This window comes from Numida meleagris, chromosome 23 (genome assembly GCF_002078875.1).
Source record: "Numida meleagris isolate 19003 breed g44 Domestic line chromosome 23, NumMel1.0, whole genome shotgun sequence".
In the NCBI taxonomy this organism is placed as follows: domain Eukaryota; kingdom Metazoa; phylum Chordata; class Aves; order Galliformes; family Numididae; genus Numida; species Numida meleagris.
In genome coordinates, this window is record NC_034431.1 from 3,973,527 (window position 1) to 3,990,281 (window position 16,755).

At 50.0% G+C, this 16,755-nt stretch overlaps 1 protein-coding gene across 3 annotated transcripts in view; it reads right to left on the minus strand.

Annotated features, from left to right (window-relative positions):
- Window positions 1-16,755, minus strand: part of POU2F3 (POU class 2 homeobox 3) — a 36,470-nt gene that overhangs the window by 835 nt on the left and 18,880 nt on the right. For 2 of the 3 annotated variants that reach the window (XM_021376382.1, XM_021376379.1), the window contains exons 5-13: window positions 8,104-8,208; window positions 6,765-6,867; window positions 3,959-4,041; window positions 3,655-3,837; window positions 3,312-3,453; window positions 3,061-3,197; window positions 1,906-2,067; window positions 865-931; window positions 376-508 (exon numbers count right to left, since the gene is read on the minus strand). In XM_021376382.1, coding sequence (XP_021232057.1) covers window positions 376-508; window positions 865-931; window positions 1,906-2,067; window positions 3,061-3,197; window positions 3,312-3,453; window positions 3,655-3,837; window positions 3,959-4,041; window positions 6,765-6,867; window positions 8,104-8,208 — 1,115 coding nt within the window. The remainder of the gene's footprint in view (window positions 1-375; window positions 509-864; window positions 932-1,905; window positions 2,068-3,060; window positions 3,198-3,311; window positions 3,454-3,654; window positions 3,838-3,958; window positions 4,042-6,764; window positions 6,868-8,103; window positions 8,209-16,755) is intronic. The other variant, XM_021376381.1, reaches the window with a different exon arrangement.

Sequence of the window (16,755 nt, forward strand, 5' to 3'; positions counted from 1 at the left end):
TGGCTGCGGGGCTTCCTCTGCGTCAGCGCAGCTCTGAGTCATGGCACGGGGTGATCCGTGACTCAAAGCCCAGGAGCTACACGCAATGCCCTCTGCTCTCAGCTGCCTTCCTCCGAACGCGGCATCCGTGATGTCACGTGCAGCGAGCAGCAGAAACCACGAGTGCAGAGGGCAGAGCAGCGCAGGCTGCAGTGAGGGCACATCCAATGAGATAACGAGGTGGGCTCGGAGCCCACATGTGTCACAGCATGCCACCACGCAGCTCCACCTTGCTGGGGCCTCTACAAGGCTGCACACTGTCCCCTGAAGCCCCTCGGCTTTTCTCTCAGTCATTCCTATGGGATTGAGCCACGTCCTCCCCCCGCTCCACCTTACCCTGAAGAGTTGAAACCGGACGAGTTCATGGCAGCTTTGGAGTTGCTCTGGGCTGTGCTGGGGCTGCTGGCGTGGAGGGCACTGCCAGGGGACGAGGGCCTGCTGGAGTTCCCTGGGGAACACGATGATGTTACTGCACAGCAGAGAGAGCAGAGTGAGGCTGGGATCTCCCTTCTGCACCAACAAAAGCCCCAGTACCTCCAGCCTCCTGCTCCCACCCTGTGCTGGAGTGCCCTCCTTTGGCTGCTCGGTGTGCAGCTCCCAAACCTCAGCACCCCAATGGGATTATCTTGGAGGTGTTAGCGTGCTTGGGAAGCTTTCCATGCCTTTGTTCTAGCCAAGACAAAGGTTCTGCTCTTCTCACCCCTCGGACATCACTGTGCTGAGCTACTTCCCCATGGTTAGCATGGCCTGGAAGCCAAGTGGCCAGAGAGAAAGAGCAGAGGAGGGAGGGAAGGAACAGGGGTGAGGTGCTTCATCAAGGCTTACCTGTCCCAGGCATGGTGCTGTGCACCGGGTTGACAGAGAGGGGCCCCAAGGACCCTGAGGTAGAGACCTGAGGAGGAACAGAGGCAGGCAGTCAGCAGCTGGCACTGGGGGTGTGGATCCCAAAGGGCCTCTCCTTCATGTTCCCTTCACAACGTGCTGGCTGCCAGGCACACTTCCTACCCACCAATACACCTCTTCATACTCTGTTGGACAAGCACAACTCCCACATCCAGGGTCATGCAAAGAAACAAAATGAGTATTACACGTGCCTGGTCTAAATGTATAGGTCAGCTATGGAAAAGCCTGAAGTGAAGCCTTCTGGAAGGGCTGATGCCCAGTCAAGTAGGAACAGCAATGCCCCAGCTCGTTCTGGTCTCAGCACAAATAACCCCACTTCCTTCGAAGAGCTCTTAATGGGCGAGAGCTCTCATGTGACTACTACTAATTTGGTGGCTGTAATCAAAGCAAGCCTGGGGCATCTGGAGTCCAACTGTGATACTTAACTACAGGCAACGCGTTGGTCAGAGTGACTGATGAGCACTTTGCATGACGCATTCATGGGATCACCATCCACCAAAGCTGCTGCTTTAAGAATTCATGGCTCGCAAGCAGCATCTTGTGCTTGCAACTGTAGACCAAATGCATTGTGCAACAAGTGACCAAACTTCCTGGGATGTTATTCTGCCTTCTAACAGATCATTCCGAAACACAGAAGATTTTAAGATAAAATACTGCTTGTGAATACGTCCTCTTCCTCCTACTCACATGCACACCAGTACCAACACTGCTGGGAGGTTCCTGCCACTTTTATACATGGAAGCACCTGGGCAACTATTAACAAGCAGAAATGCAGTAGCAGCTTGTTATCCCAACAGATCACAGGACGTGCTTCTAGTAACTCTCACAATTTCTTTCGTCTTTCTTGGCAGTGAAAATACTCTTGCCAAAATGGAAATGTACAATACGTGAGAAGGACAGACAAGACCACTGAAGGGCATTCTGAATGGATAGAAGTCGGCTCCTCAACCCCAAGTATCTCACCAATCTGGAATTGTAGATGGGCGATTTGATGGGGGATGGCATCGGGCAGCTGATCCGTTTTTCCTTCTGGCGCCGGTTGCAGAACCAGACCCGAACCACCTCCTTTTCCATGGAGAGCTGCTCTGCTATCAAGGAGATCTCCTCTGAGCTGGGCTTGGGGTTCTGCTAAGAAATAGCAGGAGGTTAAAGAAGGCCCCAAAGATCTCTGACTTACGCTGTCAGTGCATTCTTCTGCTGCTGGATGAGGGTGGGGTGGGTTGTAAACTGGAGAGGGCAGAAAATTTGCTTCTAAGGCAAAGGGTAAACATTTGTGTGAGAGATCACGTTCTGTGAACCAGAAAAGTACCTCTGATTCAACATCAGATCCCATGGAATCAGCGGGGATGAGTCACAGTACCTGGCCCTGCTGTTGCACAAAGCACCCAGCGCTTTGATCCCAGCAGCACCCTCAGTAGTTGCTGGAGGTAATGGCTATTGGACACAGCTCCGAGTGCTGTTTGCATACCCTGCACCATCTCACAAGAACCATTTCATCTCTTTCTTCCTCCTTATAAATGTACCCCATCCTATTTTTTTTTTTTCCCGACTCACTTCTTTTCTGGCACACTTGACAGCATTTAGCTCTGCGCTTTTTGATTTGAGTTGGAGACTTCGGGGGAAAAACTACCCAGCACAGCCATGCCAGGGCAGCTTTCCCATTGCAAAGAACATGTACTCGCTGAAAAATGAGCTGCCCGTAAAGATCTGATAATGTCTGTCTTTTGTTCTCATCAACAGTCTTAGAAGGAAAATTTGATATGACCAGATGTGATGGAGAAAACAAGAAAAAACGAGGGCTGGTCGGAAAGAGTTTTGATGAAACATGTTCAATGGATGATGTACCCCAACTGATTTAAAGCTCTGTTCACTCTTTGCAGTGATTTTTTTTCTTGAAAACCTTCATTTTTAAGAAGTGAAAGGCTCCGCTTTCCAAATGGTTGGGCAGCACCCACTGAAGCAATGCTTGGCTCCTTCCTGCGTCCACAGGAGCTGTCCAGCAGCTCCCAAAGGGAAGGGGGCAGGAAGGCATCTTTCCAAGCACGTTCTTGACCTGCCATCAAGACAAACAAAGAAGTGACAGAGAGTTCCCAACACACTGAAACATTCTCTCCTCACATCTTGGAATCTTTTCTCCAGCGTGGAGCGAATATTGGTCTCAATGCTGGTTCGCTTCTTCCTTTTCCGTCCGAACATCTCGTTCACGGAGGGGTAGGAGCTGGGAGTGCTCATGGAGGAATCCAAAGGAGCAGATTCTGGGGAAAGAGGAAGGGGAAGATATTGAAGATGACAAGTTGCTTTCATTTCCAGCTCCTTTCTGGGAGCCGTGGCACCTCGTGTAATGAGTAAACACATAGAACGTCACCTACCCGCGTCACTCAGCCACTTCTCCAGCAATGGTTTGAGCTTGCACATGTTCTTAAAGCTGAGGTTGAGAGCCTCAAAGCGGGAAATGGTGGTCTGGCTGAAGTCATTGCCATAGAGCTTCCCCATGGCAAGGCCAACGTCACCCTGCCAGGGAACATCCAAGTCACAACATATTTGGAAGGGATTATTTATTTCCAAAGAAAGCAAATCTATACCTACCATTATATCTGCCCTTCCTCCATCCGTATACACCCTTCCTCCACCCACTCCTCTGCCCCAAACTCCCCCAGCCCAACGTGTTCACATCCCAGTGACACCAGTGTTCCTATGGAGGAAGCTGCTCACCTGCGTGAACCCCAATTTGATTCGCCTTTGTTTGAAAGTCTTAGCAAACTTCTCCAGCTCCTCCAGGTCGCTGGGCTCCTCGGATGCTCCGGACGGAGTGAGGTGCTTGGCCACTTGCAGATGCTGGGGTACATCCAGGTGAGGTTCGACGGATGAGCCAGGGAGCCCAGAGCGGCCCACAGCCTGTGAAACAACAGCAGCAAAAATGCATAGAGTCAGCTTCCACTGCCATCAGCCCTTAACGAAGCAGTGATTTACATAGATGGATGCTTCCCAGGTGGCAGCATACACTGGGGGAAGTTACCTGTGATGCCAGGCTGGGTCCTGGCTGGGAGAGGAGAAGGCTGCCCTGCTGCTGGGGGAAGGAAAGGATGTTGGGCTGCAAGGCTGGGGAGAGAAAAGAGAGACATCCCATCAGATTGACTCCAGTGTCAGCGCCCAGGAGCAGGGCATTGCCCCACGGAAAAGGCTCAAGAAGATCAGGATGAAAAATATCAGCTAGCTCACGCTCAAAATACGTGACTTTTGGCCACTATGAGTGAGAATGGCTCTAAAGCAGATTATGAGACAGGAAAGTTTTGGTTTTTGTTTGTAATATATTTTTTTTTTTTTACTTTATGGTCTTTTAGCCTGAAAGGGATCATTAGAGTAATGATGTGGGTAAAACACTTCAGCCATTGATCCCTGCATGGAGCTCATTAACATCAGGTTCAGCTAGGGCATAGACATCTTCTATAGACATCTAAATGAGATTTCAGATGTCAAGCTGCAGAGAATTTATCACATTCTTAGCAGTGATCTCTGCTAGCACTTAATCACTGTAACTGCTGCAATAGTGCACCTTATTTCCAAGAGGAGCTTTGCTGGCTCCAACTTTCAGGTACTTGATCATGTTATAAATATCCCGATCCTACCCTTAATCTCCTGAACCTGCCCAATCTGCTCTCTACAATACATTTCATTTCCAAGTGTCATGTTGACCCTTTCTTTTCTCCCCTACTCTACTTCAAACAAATTGAATGCCTTTTGGAATATATATACACTGACACGAGATGATGAAAGGAAAAAAAAAAGAGAGAGAGGAAATCTATAAAAGTAACAAAAAGTAGTATTTATGGGCACCACGTAATTGTTTAGTTGACAAGCTGCTGCTCACAAGCCCATACATCCTACAGGGAATGTCCTAAAGGATTTAGTAGCAAGTAAAGCAGCGTAGTTCCATAGAAATTTAGTTGGGCTCTTGATGTCTGTTGTGGGCAAAGTCTGTGGAGGTTAGTGAGGATTTATTGCCTGTCTTGAAACAGGCAATATATTCTATTGATTGGAACTGACAATTATATGGAAATCTATGGACATTTATGGACTCCTGCTGAAAAAGGGAAAAAAGATCATCTCCAGAATCTCTCTGTCTTTCCTTTAATTTAGATCTGAATGTGCAGGATCCCATCTATTTATTTAGATTGGGGCCTCAATAAGCCTTCGTTAATGCTGGAACAACTTTGAATTTCAAATGCAGGCTGGTAATGAGGTGCACATTTTTAACAGCGAAGGTAATTAATCACAGGAATGGCTTGCCTAGGGACATGGCGGATGCTCTGTCATTTGGAGTCTTTAAAAACATGATTGAACACCTTTGCAAGAGCTGAGCTCTAGCTGAAGTGAAAATTATGGACGGGGTTCAGGAATCACCGGTTTGACAGCCGATGAGACGCGGGCTGTTTTCGTGAGATGAAGTCTTCAGTGGCAATATTTTGGCTGAGAGTATTCCCAGCATCTCCCCGGCTGCTCGCTTCCACCTTAGCAGCACAGAGCTCTCCCCCTCTCATCCACTTTCCAGCACTGCTGCCTGAAGGGGCTGCGCGCCGCATAATGAATCAGCCCTGGGAACCTCTCTGCCTTAAAAACAGCTTGAACGCACTAAAATCAACCCAAAACATGCAGCCTCTTGCAAAGGCTAAGCCCACAACCAAGACCCTGCGGCCATGAAATGCGTGGCCTGGATGTACCCATCGCTCAGCACTCGGGATGTACGGAGGATGTACGGCCCGAGGGATGACTTCAGCTCTATCCCATCGCACCTCATCGCTATGAGGAGCGCTTCACCAGCACCAAACAGCTCCTAGCACCAAACCCAGCTGTGCCTCCACTTGCAGTCTCCGGTGGCTGCGCCTGCACATAGCAGAGGGCCATTCACACTCGACAATCATCTATTCAAATGGAAGGGCTCTTGCGCAACGCGCTGGCCGCACGCCAGAGCATCCCGTCTTCATCAAGTCTGGAAGCAGGAGGGGTCACGGCCGAACAAGTGGCCATCTGTTGGAAGGGCTGCAGCTGCCAAAGCGACCCGTTTAACAGCAGAAACCGTAACTCTATCAAAGGAAGCAAAGTTCTGCTCTGCAGCATCATGTGTTTCTTATTATATATGAATAAAATCGGGCTGCGAGCAATAGATTATCCCGGCCCTGCCAGCTCCAGCCAACTAAATTCTGGGCTATTGTCAAATGTACATCCATTGTCTCAATTTTACACTGAGATAGGTTTCCCACTTGCCCTCAATGTAATACTTTTCAGAGCTGTGTGTATGGCTGCTCTCAAGCCGCAGATATTTTAAGGTTTCAGTCCCGAATTTTGAGTTGTACTGGAATAAATAAGAATGTGAAGAAGGGCCCCAATCCCTTTGCATCTGGCAGGCTGAGGGCTACGCCTGCCCACAAGCAGCATAAGCTCCATCAGTGGCACGTCTGTGCGGCACTTGTTGGAGGGACGCCATGCGAAATTCGGAGATAAAGACAGCGCCGGGAGGACTTGCACAAGCACCGGGTTGAGCCCTCGGTCCTTTCTTTCTCCCGCTCCTCCCCAGCCCCACGGCCGGAGCAGGATTTGGGGCGGCCCCAAGGTGGCACTCGCGGAGCGCTCAGCGCAGCGTCTCCGCCCCCGACCCTTCCGAGCGGCGTCCGCGGGTGGGAACCCCACGGGGGACGGGGAAACCCATCCGGTGACACAGCATCGGGCCGGGGAAATCCGAAAGGTTAAAAACGACAGGAGGGAGAAGGGAGGGCTCTTCCTACGCAGGGATCTGATGACGGCAGTGCCCCTCTCCTTGCTCTTACCTTGCTGCCCTGCCTGGGACTGAGAGAGGAGAAACTGGGGAACGGACTGCATGTGGCCGGGAAGCAACACGAGCTGCTGCAGGGTGTGGAGAGAGCTCATATCCTGCGGGAAAATCAAACAGCAAAGCTCAGAGATGTCAGCTCTCCGCACAGCATCGCCTCTCGGGGAGGTTCCCCACTCCCCGGTCTTTTACGCTGTCCTTGACCCCGTTAACACTTCTCTAATTGCTGGCACATCTCATCCGTGTCCTTCGCACACAGGAGAGCTGCAGATCCAGGGCTGCTCCAGGATCTGAAGGTTTCAGCTTTGTAAGATAAATTCCGTACGCACATTGACATCCACAGGGAGAATGCCTGCTTCTAACTGAAAAAGTTAATGCTTGAAAGACGTTTTTGAGGGAATGGAAATCAAAACCTGCTCGTCAGAAGTAACAACAACCCCCCTTGGATCTCAGCTTCTCACTGACATCGTATTTTTCAGAGAATACGCTCCCTAAGATCACACAGAGTGTCCCATCCCACCAATGCCGTGCTGCTTTGTGCAGGGGGATGAGCTCCTCACCGGCCCTGCACTGCCATGGGCACAGCCACCAGATCCCAATGTGCTTTCTGCTCTTTGTTCTACAGCTGCTGGGCTTTCCCCACTCTGCTCTGAACAGAACGGGCAATAAGGACTGAGGGATGCTGAGAGTGCTCCTTCACGTTGCTAGGGTCCCACATCTTCCATAGGGATTAGGGAATGGGGGTTGGCATTTATTTAGGAGAGAGAGAAAAATGCTCCAATAAGACAAATTTCTTTAGGGAAAAAAAAGTCCCTCAAAGAATAAATGTCTCCTCTGGTGTATATTAATAGGAGCAGATATATACCAAAGTTGGCTATGCTGGTTCAGATTAAAAATTAATCTAGTCCAGGGTCATAACTGCCATGATGGCATTAACCAGGCATTCAGGAGAGAGGAAAGCAAGAGCAAACATATCCAGCACTCCCCCTTGGTGTTGTCTCAGCCTCCAATTATTTTCAGCTCAAGGGATTTCCTGAGCATGGCACGATTTTCAAACTTAGTAAACCCTCAGCAGAAATCTCTCCCAAGCACATGTGCCTTTGGGTCCATGTCAAACGCTCTGCATCCTTTGGCTTGGCATTACACAGACCTGCTGAAAAGAGACTGAGGAGGAGGCTGATTTGTGCCAGCACAAATTCACTTTTTTGACTCAGTGTCCGTCATATCCTCAGGTCTCCTTCTGTCACTGCCAAAAGATGCATCGAGTTTGGCAAATGCCTCAGATCCAGCCTATCCCTTGGACATTTCTTGACCCCTGGTGCAGCAAAGGCACTCACCCCTGTGATCTGGCTTCCAGGCATCATTGAGGATCCCTGTACAAGGTGTCCTGACCTGGGGGGGATTGTCGATTGCAAGGAGTCACTGAGGTCTTCCGTTTTAATCTGGAAAAGAGCAAAGTGATAGTGGTGTTAGGGGACAGACATGGGGAGGTCAGGAGCTGGAGATGGGAGAGGTGGGGAAGGGATGGCTGTGGGAGAAGGGGGAGAGCCACTGCTTCCACCCCTGCTCTCCAGTTTACAACATAGACACAGTTTTCTGGTTTGCCAAACCAAGAGGAGGCTTGCAGTTTGCTCAATTAAAGCACATTAATTAAAACACTTGAGGAAGTTTCCAGTGACTTAGCAGGCTTTAAAGCTTTCCTCAGACACAACATTGAGGCATTTTGTAGTGTTATTAGGAAGACACGAATCCTCTATAGATCACAACTCGCAGCCCTGTGTTGGCTGTAGGCGGCCTCACGCTTTTCTCCATAGGTAGCAGTGAATGGAGAGCAGAGCAGGAGAGGAAAGGTTAGGAAGCGAAAGACCTCAAAAAGCAGTGCAATCTTCCAGATTTGAAAATGCACCATTCTCAGCACTAAATGTACCAAAGTATGAGAAAACAGCAAGAAACTGGGAGGTCCTATTGTACTGGATCAGCAGAGGAGAAGACTACTTCCTTAGCTAGAACGAGCTGTTTCACAAACATCAGCCCTTTGTCCAGTGGTCATTTTAACCTATTTTCATTTCCAGGAAGGATTCCAGTCTACAAAAATCACGATTTCTGAGTCCACGTTGTTAAGAATTTACCCAGGGTCGAGAACTGAATGCTTTCATCTGGTTTACTGCAGAGTCTCCATGCTCATTTTTAATATTGCTTCCATGTATAATGATAATAATGTTACATCATTTTGTATTAGCTGACATTTTTTAGCTGGGAGAGAAGAGGGGTGAACCTCACTGGGGAGATTTTAGAAGTTTGTGGATTAATTCTTGAAAGCTGAGGAGCACCTATGTGCAGATGCTGCACGCAAGAAAAAGTCATGTAGATCTCTTATCATGCATATTCTCTAAGGAAAGATAGGAGCAAACGGTTCCCAGATTTTGGCTTAAGTTCTTTCCAAATGCGAGAGCGCTCAGACCAAGGCTCATCTCAGCAGTCCGAATCTAAGGCAGGGCAAGAGGCTCCCGTTCCCACAAACTGGAAAAACCAGGAGAAAACCTGAAAGGACATGTCTCGAAGACCTCGTCCGCAGCCTCAGCATCGCGGATTCATTCTTACTACCGGGGCTGCACCTTCCATGTCCCATCAAGTAGCCCCAACCCAACATGGCCCAATAGTAGAGCGGGGTCACTTCGCCGGCGTTGTGCTGGAGGAGATGCAGCCTCCAACCAGCAGAGGGGAGCAAGAAATGTCCCTTTTAAAGACCGTGGCCCAAGCAAGTACTTTTGGCCAAAGGAGTTTTTACTTCAGGTCGAATAAAGCAAACAAAGGCGCAACGTTCCCCAATGAGAGAAAGGGAAGATGTGACCATTGGAGCTGCGGTGCAGGGAGACCCGATAAATATTTTTGGAAGGCGCTGTGCGGAGGGAACAGAGTTACAACACCTCCTTCCATTACAACTGCAGCTCTGGATACTGCCGAAACTCGTTTTGCAATAACACGAGCTCCTTGCGACAAGAGCTATACATGCTACAAATTCCAGTTCTTTCCTACCTCTCAGGTTGGCATGATCATCCCGCACGGCCTGGCGAAAAAAATCAGATGGAAGAGCTTCTTGATCGCTATCAACGCCGATCGTGTTTAAATGACTGAAATGGCAGCAAAAGGCTCCAGAGAACACCGTTACCCTCGAGCCATTCACTCAGTGGAGGGAAACGGCTTTTTGCACCTTCTTTTTTTTTTTTTTTTTTTTTTTGCCTTTCCCCTTCCCCGAGGGTGCGTTAAAAAAAAAAAATAATAATAAAAATGAAATTAAAAAAACAAAAATTAAAAAAAAATCGTCCAAGCCAAAAAAGTGAAAAATAAATAAATAAACGTCACCCCTGCTGGCAATCCATGGGTCAGCCTCACGCAACAACGCAGTCATCCAAGTCCCAGCAGTCCCAAAAAGAAAAGCCGTCCGCCTCTCAGAAAACAAGGTGCTGGATCCCGCCCGGGTGATGATCCCAACAGGAGCGGAGTGTTGAAGAAGCACAAGCCATTTCCAAACTGAAATCAATTTTTACAGCTGCCAAGCGGAATGATCTGGAAGCGTTCCAGGCTGAAAGGGGTGTGTAGCTGCATCCCGGCATCGCACAATATGAGAACGGGAGGTGGGTTTGGCAAAGGACCGGTTCCCCATTTAAAAACAACAACATCTCCCACTGCTCCTTCCCCCGTCCCTGGAATTCTCTGGCTCTCTCCTGCACAGTGGGCGGGAACCTGGGTGTTCTTGACAAATCCTTCCCTTCACCTTTTTTCATTGGTTTTAGGCTCAATTTTACTTCTCCCTCCTCTTCCTCTCCCCACCAGGCCCGCAGCTGGCTAATTGTTCATTAGTGAGAGTTCGGGGGATATCCAAAACTTTTGGGTTGGTTTATGCAAATCCTGCACCTTCATTTTTTTCCCCAGCTAAACCGGTGCTGTTACCAACCATACATTAGAGAACCCAAACCCAAAACCCCCCCAAAACCACACACATTGTGGGCGCGGCCACTCGAAATCATGAGACTCCCTTAAAATCATGTTAATTTCCAAGTAATAAAACAAGGGGAGGAGTTGCCTTTCCTTTCCCAGTGCATCCAACCTGTATTTGCAGGTATTTTCTACGAAGACGAGAGCTTTCCTGAAGAAACCAAAGGAGGCTGAAATTGTCATGGGCTCACCCCTATGTTGGTATTGGCCAAGCTCCATGCTACAACATGGCAAGCGAGCAACGGTGATTAAGCCGAAGTCAAGACCAGGTCTTGCTGTGGTTCCCTAATGATGACCGTGGTCAGAATGGGAAGAACCAACGTTTCTTCCCATTGACTTAGATTTGGGGAAACTGCACTCTCCAAGGCTAAGCGACCTGCTAGGAGAGCAGGAGGAGATCAAACAGCACAAGGCTCCCCTCTCGCTTTTGGGTGCCTGCCCCGGGCTGGAGCAGGTAACGGCAGGCGGCACCCGCATGCACAGCTCCTTTGGGGAGAAGAATCACACTTGCAAATCTCAGGTGGATGTTTTCACAGCCTTAAAATAGGGTCAGCTGCCCCCGAGCGATGCGAGTGAAAAAAGCACAGCAAGGGTGACTGGAGAAAGGAGAGTCCCTTCCTTCAGTTGGCGAGCGCGTTGGCTGGGCACGGCCAATGATGGATTGTTTCTTGCCTATCTCTAGGCCGAAAACAAAAACAAAAGGCAAAACAAACTAAGAAACATATTGAGGGCGATGGAAAATGATCAAAGCTCTTCGGCTTGCTTGCGTAACTGATTTGTGGATGGTGTTTCATAAACATTTCATAAGAAGGAGAATTATGAAGAAAACATCTCCCAACCTGCCTGCAATTACTGCACAAACTCTTCCTTACCAGTAGGAAGAAGGGGAGGAAAAAAAAAAAAAAGTACATCTGTTTTGTAACTGATCTGTGAACTTTTGGCAAACATTCGGCTCGTGAAAACATCCTGCAGACATATTGCAAAGCTGCACGGGGCCAGCCTTACACGAGGAAGTTGGAGAGATTCACGTTAGCAGCTCCGGTCTCGGCCGTACCCTTCCGACAGACGGACGGACGGAGCGAGCCACGTGCTCGGCAGGGAGCTGGCAGCTGGATGCCATTGGTTGGACAGGGCTCTGGCTGCAGCTCCTGGCATCCAACCAGCTCCAATGCCAGGGGCGGCTGGAGGTGCTGAACATTGCCTCAATTAGCAATTCTGGTAATGAACAACAAGCAACTGGCTGCGGCCCCCAGACCAGAAAGAAGCAAAGCAGGGGCACTGCGTGCTGGCCATCTGCACGGCTCATCCTTGCCCACCAGGCAGCCTGCACACAGCCCCAAGCCTCCTCCTCTGGAGGAGCACTGATGGGACACAGCACCGCTCTGTCCTCTTTGCAAAGGTGGGACTGAGTGATTCAGCCCTGGGATGCTTGCCCTACGTTGAGATAAGAGCTGCCCCAAAAGCCAAGCCAGCCTTACCCAGCACCAGGCAGGAGCTGCGGTCGTTCTTTTAGGGCTGAAGACAATTGTGTGAGTTGGGTAGTTTCTATTTAGCCGGTAACCTCTTTGAAACAGGTATTTATCTGCCCTCGTATCTGGCTTATCTCGCAGTCAGCAATTCACGACTGTGTAAGCCTTTGACTTACGTTTATCCCTCCCGCCACAGCTGCAGGAGGAGCGGGTATGGCTGTTGGGAAGGGGACTGGGTGCACAGGGCTTCACAGGACCTGAGCCAATTGCCCTTCACCAAAAAGGAACGGCACGTTGCTTCCTGGGCTGAATCGTTCCCCAAGTGCTATTTCCTACATCAGCATTGCCTGAAGCCAAAGGAGGATGTCTTAGGGTAGAACCAGATATCAGAACTGCATCTGGGGCTACTGCAGCTCGCCAAGCCTTCCCACCTTCCCGTGGTGTCAGCGTGCTTCTCTATGAATTACCTGCACATGTGGGCACCGTAAAATAAAACACACGCTAATAATAAATTATAGCAATAAGAATAATGGGCTTGCAATTACTATTTCCACGTGTGCTATCCTGCACACGCGGCAAGGCTTAACAGACACTGGGAAGAAAGCAGAAAACCTTGACGTTAATTCAATGGTATCCCCCCTATAAAATTTGATATCCTCTCGCACCAAAGGGTGGGATTTCTAGAAGCTGTCAGCATGACAAAAGCAGCATTAATCCCACGCTGAATGCCTAGCAGACTACCTCTCACCGCTCAGTAATGACAGCACACTGGAAAATTAAAATGTAATCCCTAACCTCAACACACCTGCATCAGAGCTTTGCGAGGCCTTGGCGCTTATTAATTGAGGTTGGATCCGATGTGCTTTAACCCTCCGAGCTTCAGCTCAGGACACTCGTGGCTGTGCCACGGCTGCAGTAAAAGCGGGGGTGGGAAATCAAAACCGAGCGTCACCGAGATACGAGCTCCACAAAGGGGAACTGACAGAGCCACGCTCCACTTTGCATTGGCAGCATTTCTGGTGCAGCGTTACCCTGGTGCTTTTGCACTGAGGCATAGAACAGGAAAAAGTCACCCCTGCCCTCTGCACCGAGCAACAGGACTCAGAATGCTGAGGAGTATGTAGCACAGTGGGCTCCCAGTGCCAGCGCTGGGCATGGGCAAGGGGAACTGGAGCCAGAGCTGGGCGAGCACCAGCCCCTAATGGTCACTGCTCCCAGCTGAACCTTCCCTGTGCGAGCTCAGAGCTTTGGGGTGGTTGTCTGCATCCCGAGAGCACAGAACTGGCCAAGGGATACTGACAATCAGAGCACCTTCACTCTTATTGTTGGTACTCAGGCATGCGGTGCCTCCCCTGCCAGGGCCTGCGGATCTGCCAAATTGGAAGTATTCATAAAAAAGGGGAGGGGAAGATGTCATTTTCTTGGTCAGAATGGTGAGAACCTCCAAACAAAGCACGGAAAACTGTTTTACCACCATAAAGGCTGTGATTTCTCCCACAGCTCCGCTCCAGGACTCCCCACCTCAGCCCCCAGCGCTGCCCTCCTGCCCTGATCTCCCCATACATTGCAGCACTGCTCCTGTATCACGCTCAATTCCACTTACCCAACTTCCAAAGCTCTCCAGAACTCCACCTCTGCCTACACCTTGGTGTTTATCTTCTCTCCCACCCTGAGCTGCATCCCTGCCCCTTTCCTTATCAATTCGATTTCACACACACCAGGCTACATGGCTTCTCCCAGGCCCTCCTGCATGCTTGCACAGGTTCCCTGGAACCTGACCACGTTCCTGTTGAAGTCAGCAGGAAAGCTGTCTGACAGAGCTTTGCTGGGGCCAGAATCAAACCTGCAACCACTCATGAAAAATTTCCCCTTTCCCACCGATCTCCGGCTGACGGGGAGCAGATTGCACTCGTTCCGTATTCTCCATGCCCTCTGGCTGCCAACCAGCCAGAAGCCATCCCATTATCCAGCACTGCCTCCCCACAGCCCCTGGATCTGTCACCCCCCAGCAGTGCCGTGGTGCGGGGGTCTCTCAGTGGCACATTGCTTCCCACCACATCCTGCATTGGAAAGGAACTCGCTTGGAACTGGCTGGCTCCTGTGACTGGGGCCAGCTCCATCCTGGCTCTGCAGGTCCCTCTGATTGGGGCAGGGGAGTTTTGGCACCCGCTGCCCTGGGGAACTGGGACACAAGGAAAAGAATCAAACCAAGGCACACAGGGAATATAATTAAAAAAAGAAAGGAAGAGTGAGAAAGATCAACATTGCTGGACAGCAATGCATCGTTTTTCATTTTGAGTGGAACCACAGAATGGTTTGGGTGGAAGGGACCTTTAAGATCATCTAGTTCCAACCCCCCTGCTATAGGCAGGGATACGAAAAGTAGGGAGGGAACGGAGGATAGAGAGCTCTGGGTGACTTCCACGTGTGGGGTGTGCTGTAGCGAGAACCCCGCGTCTGCCCCCCGAGGGGCTGAGCTCCGCCAGTCCGACCCACTGATTTCACATGGAGCGCGAGCACACCACCTCCGGGATGGGAGAAAGTGCGCTCTGATGTCAGGCTTCCAAAATTAGAGGCCTTGCTTGAAACCCCATCGCCTTCACCTTTTTATGCTATGACTTGCCCTTCTGCAAAATGGGTGCAGGGCCCCACCCTTGCTGGGTGGTGCAGGCTTTGATTGAATTCTTGGAGCTCACCAGATGAAAGGCCTTCAAGAATTTGGTGTCTTCTCTTTATTACCAATGAGCCATTCTCCAGCAGGCAGAAGACTCATATCCATGCTTAAAAAGGTGCCGGGCAACCTAAATATTGCCTTGATGGTGACAACTATGCCTTGGGCTCAGTTTCTATTATGGAAACGATCGTTAGGTCTCTTTAGTGCATAAAAACAGAGCTTATCCCCTGCAAGCTCAGAAAACATCGACCAAAGGTGAGAGGAGCACGGCTGGAGCAGAGAACTTGCACAAAGAGAAGACCAGCCCTGTCCATCCCTGATCTATAAGACAGCTTTGGAACAACAGCACGAGAGGTATTTCCATTGGGCCAAGGCCAAAAGTGTAGAAAATACCTTATGAATAGAGGTCAGAGTGAGACAGCTGGAGTTTGTGAACGGGCTGCAACTGGACCTTACAGCCTGGTACAGCCCAGCAACTCAGAAGCATTACTGGGTTGTTCCCAACAGTTAGTGGCTAACCAAACAAATCCAGTGATTTCAATCCAGCCCTTGAGGAAAAAGAAAAAGTAATACTTAAAAATCCAACAAACCCAAACCCAAATCCTTCCTCCTACTTCCATCATTCCCCCTATAACCTTCCCCAGAGAATCACTGGCGCGTTTTGAAGTTGGTTCCCAGCAATCTCATCTGAGGGCCTCTGAGGTGCCAAAACAAAACTAGCCTGCAGAAGAGGTTCCTCTACATCGCTGTCCTAAGCAAAGCAGTGCCATATTTAGAAACAGAGGACTTTCCCTCCAGCCAGGGCTTTCTCTGACGCTTTCCCAAAGGGCTGCATTTCAATGAAGAAGCAGCACACATACAAATTTATGCAATCAGTCTATCCTTAGGACGGAGCAAGGGAACTTCAAAAGGGAAAGGCCAAGGTGGTGCTCCACTTAGATCCAGTGTCAGTCAAGGCAGATATGGACAGCTGGGCCCATTTCCAGCTAGAGGAGGCTGAAGAGATGAAAAGCAGCTGCAAGACTTTGGCTGAGACCCTGGGGCGATGCGGAGAAGAAGAGAGAGTGAAATCTGAATTGATCCCCAGAGGGGAGAAGGAAGAAGGATGGGAACCTCCCCTCGAGAGGAGGGCAAAACAGGATGGGGATGGAAATCTGGAGGGCAGACTGAAACCTGAACTACCCACAGGGAGAGCCAAGCAGGAACAGAAATGACATCGAGGGAACACACGAGATTAGGGGGAGGTGGGAACACAGAGTGGAATGAAAAAACTATGAGAGAGATCGCCGGGGGGAGGGAAGCCCTGATTGAGCAAAATTAAATCTGCAGGGAGTTTTGCATCCCAGATATTAATAACAAACTACCGAGCGAGCTGGGCCCTTCTTTCCACCTTCAAAAGGATGGAGGGGAGGAAGAACTTGTCTGTGGTTGAGCACAAGACTATGAATCAGAGAATGGGAGCCCGTATCCCAGCTCAGCCAGGGAGCGAGTCCCTGGATTACAATACGCCTCGATGTCCACAGGCAACTCTCCTAGGAAGCACCCGCTGATTTCAGCTGCAATCTCAGCGCTCAGCATCTCTGGGAAAAGCCGGGCAGTCAGTGTCTGCCTGCAAGACGGGGCTGAACACCTCCCTACCTTCTGGAGGCACCGGGATGCTCAGTTCATTAGCAAAGCGCCTTCAGACGCGTGGGCGGAAAGGACCAAACAAGGTCAGGGCGTTATTAATGGCACTGCAAAGGGCCACCTGTGATCTCCGATCTCAGACGCAGCTTTGCCTGCTTGCTTTTCCTCACATCATGTGCCTACGGGACATCAGCTGTGAAAATCCGAGACAGCTCAGGCTCCTC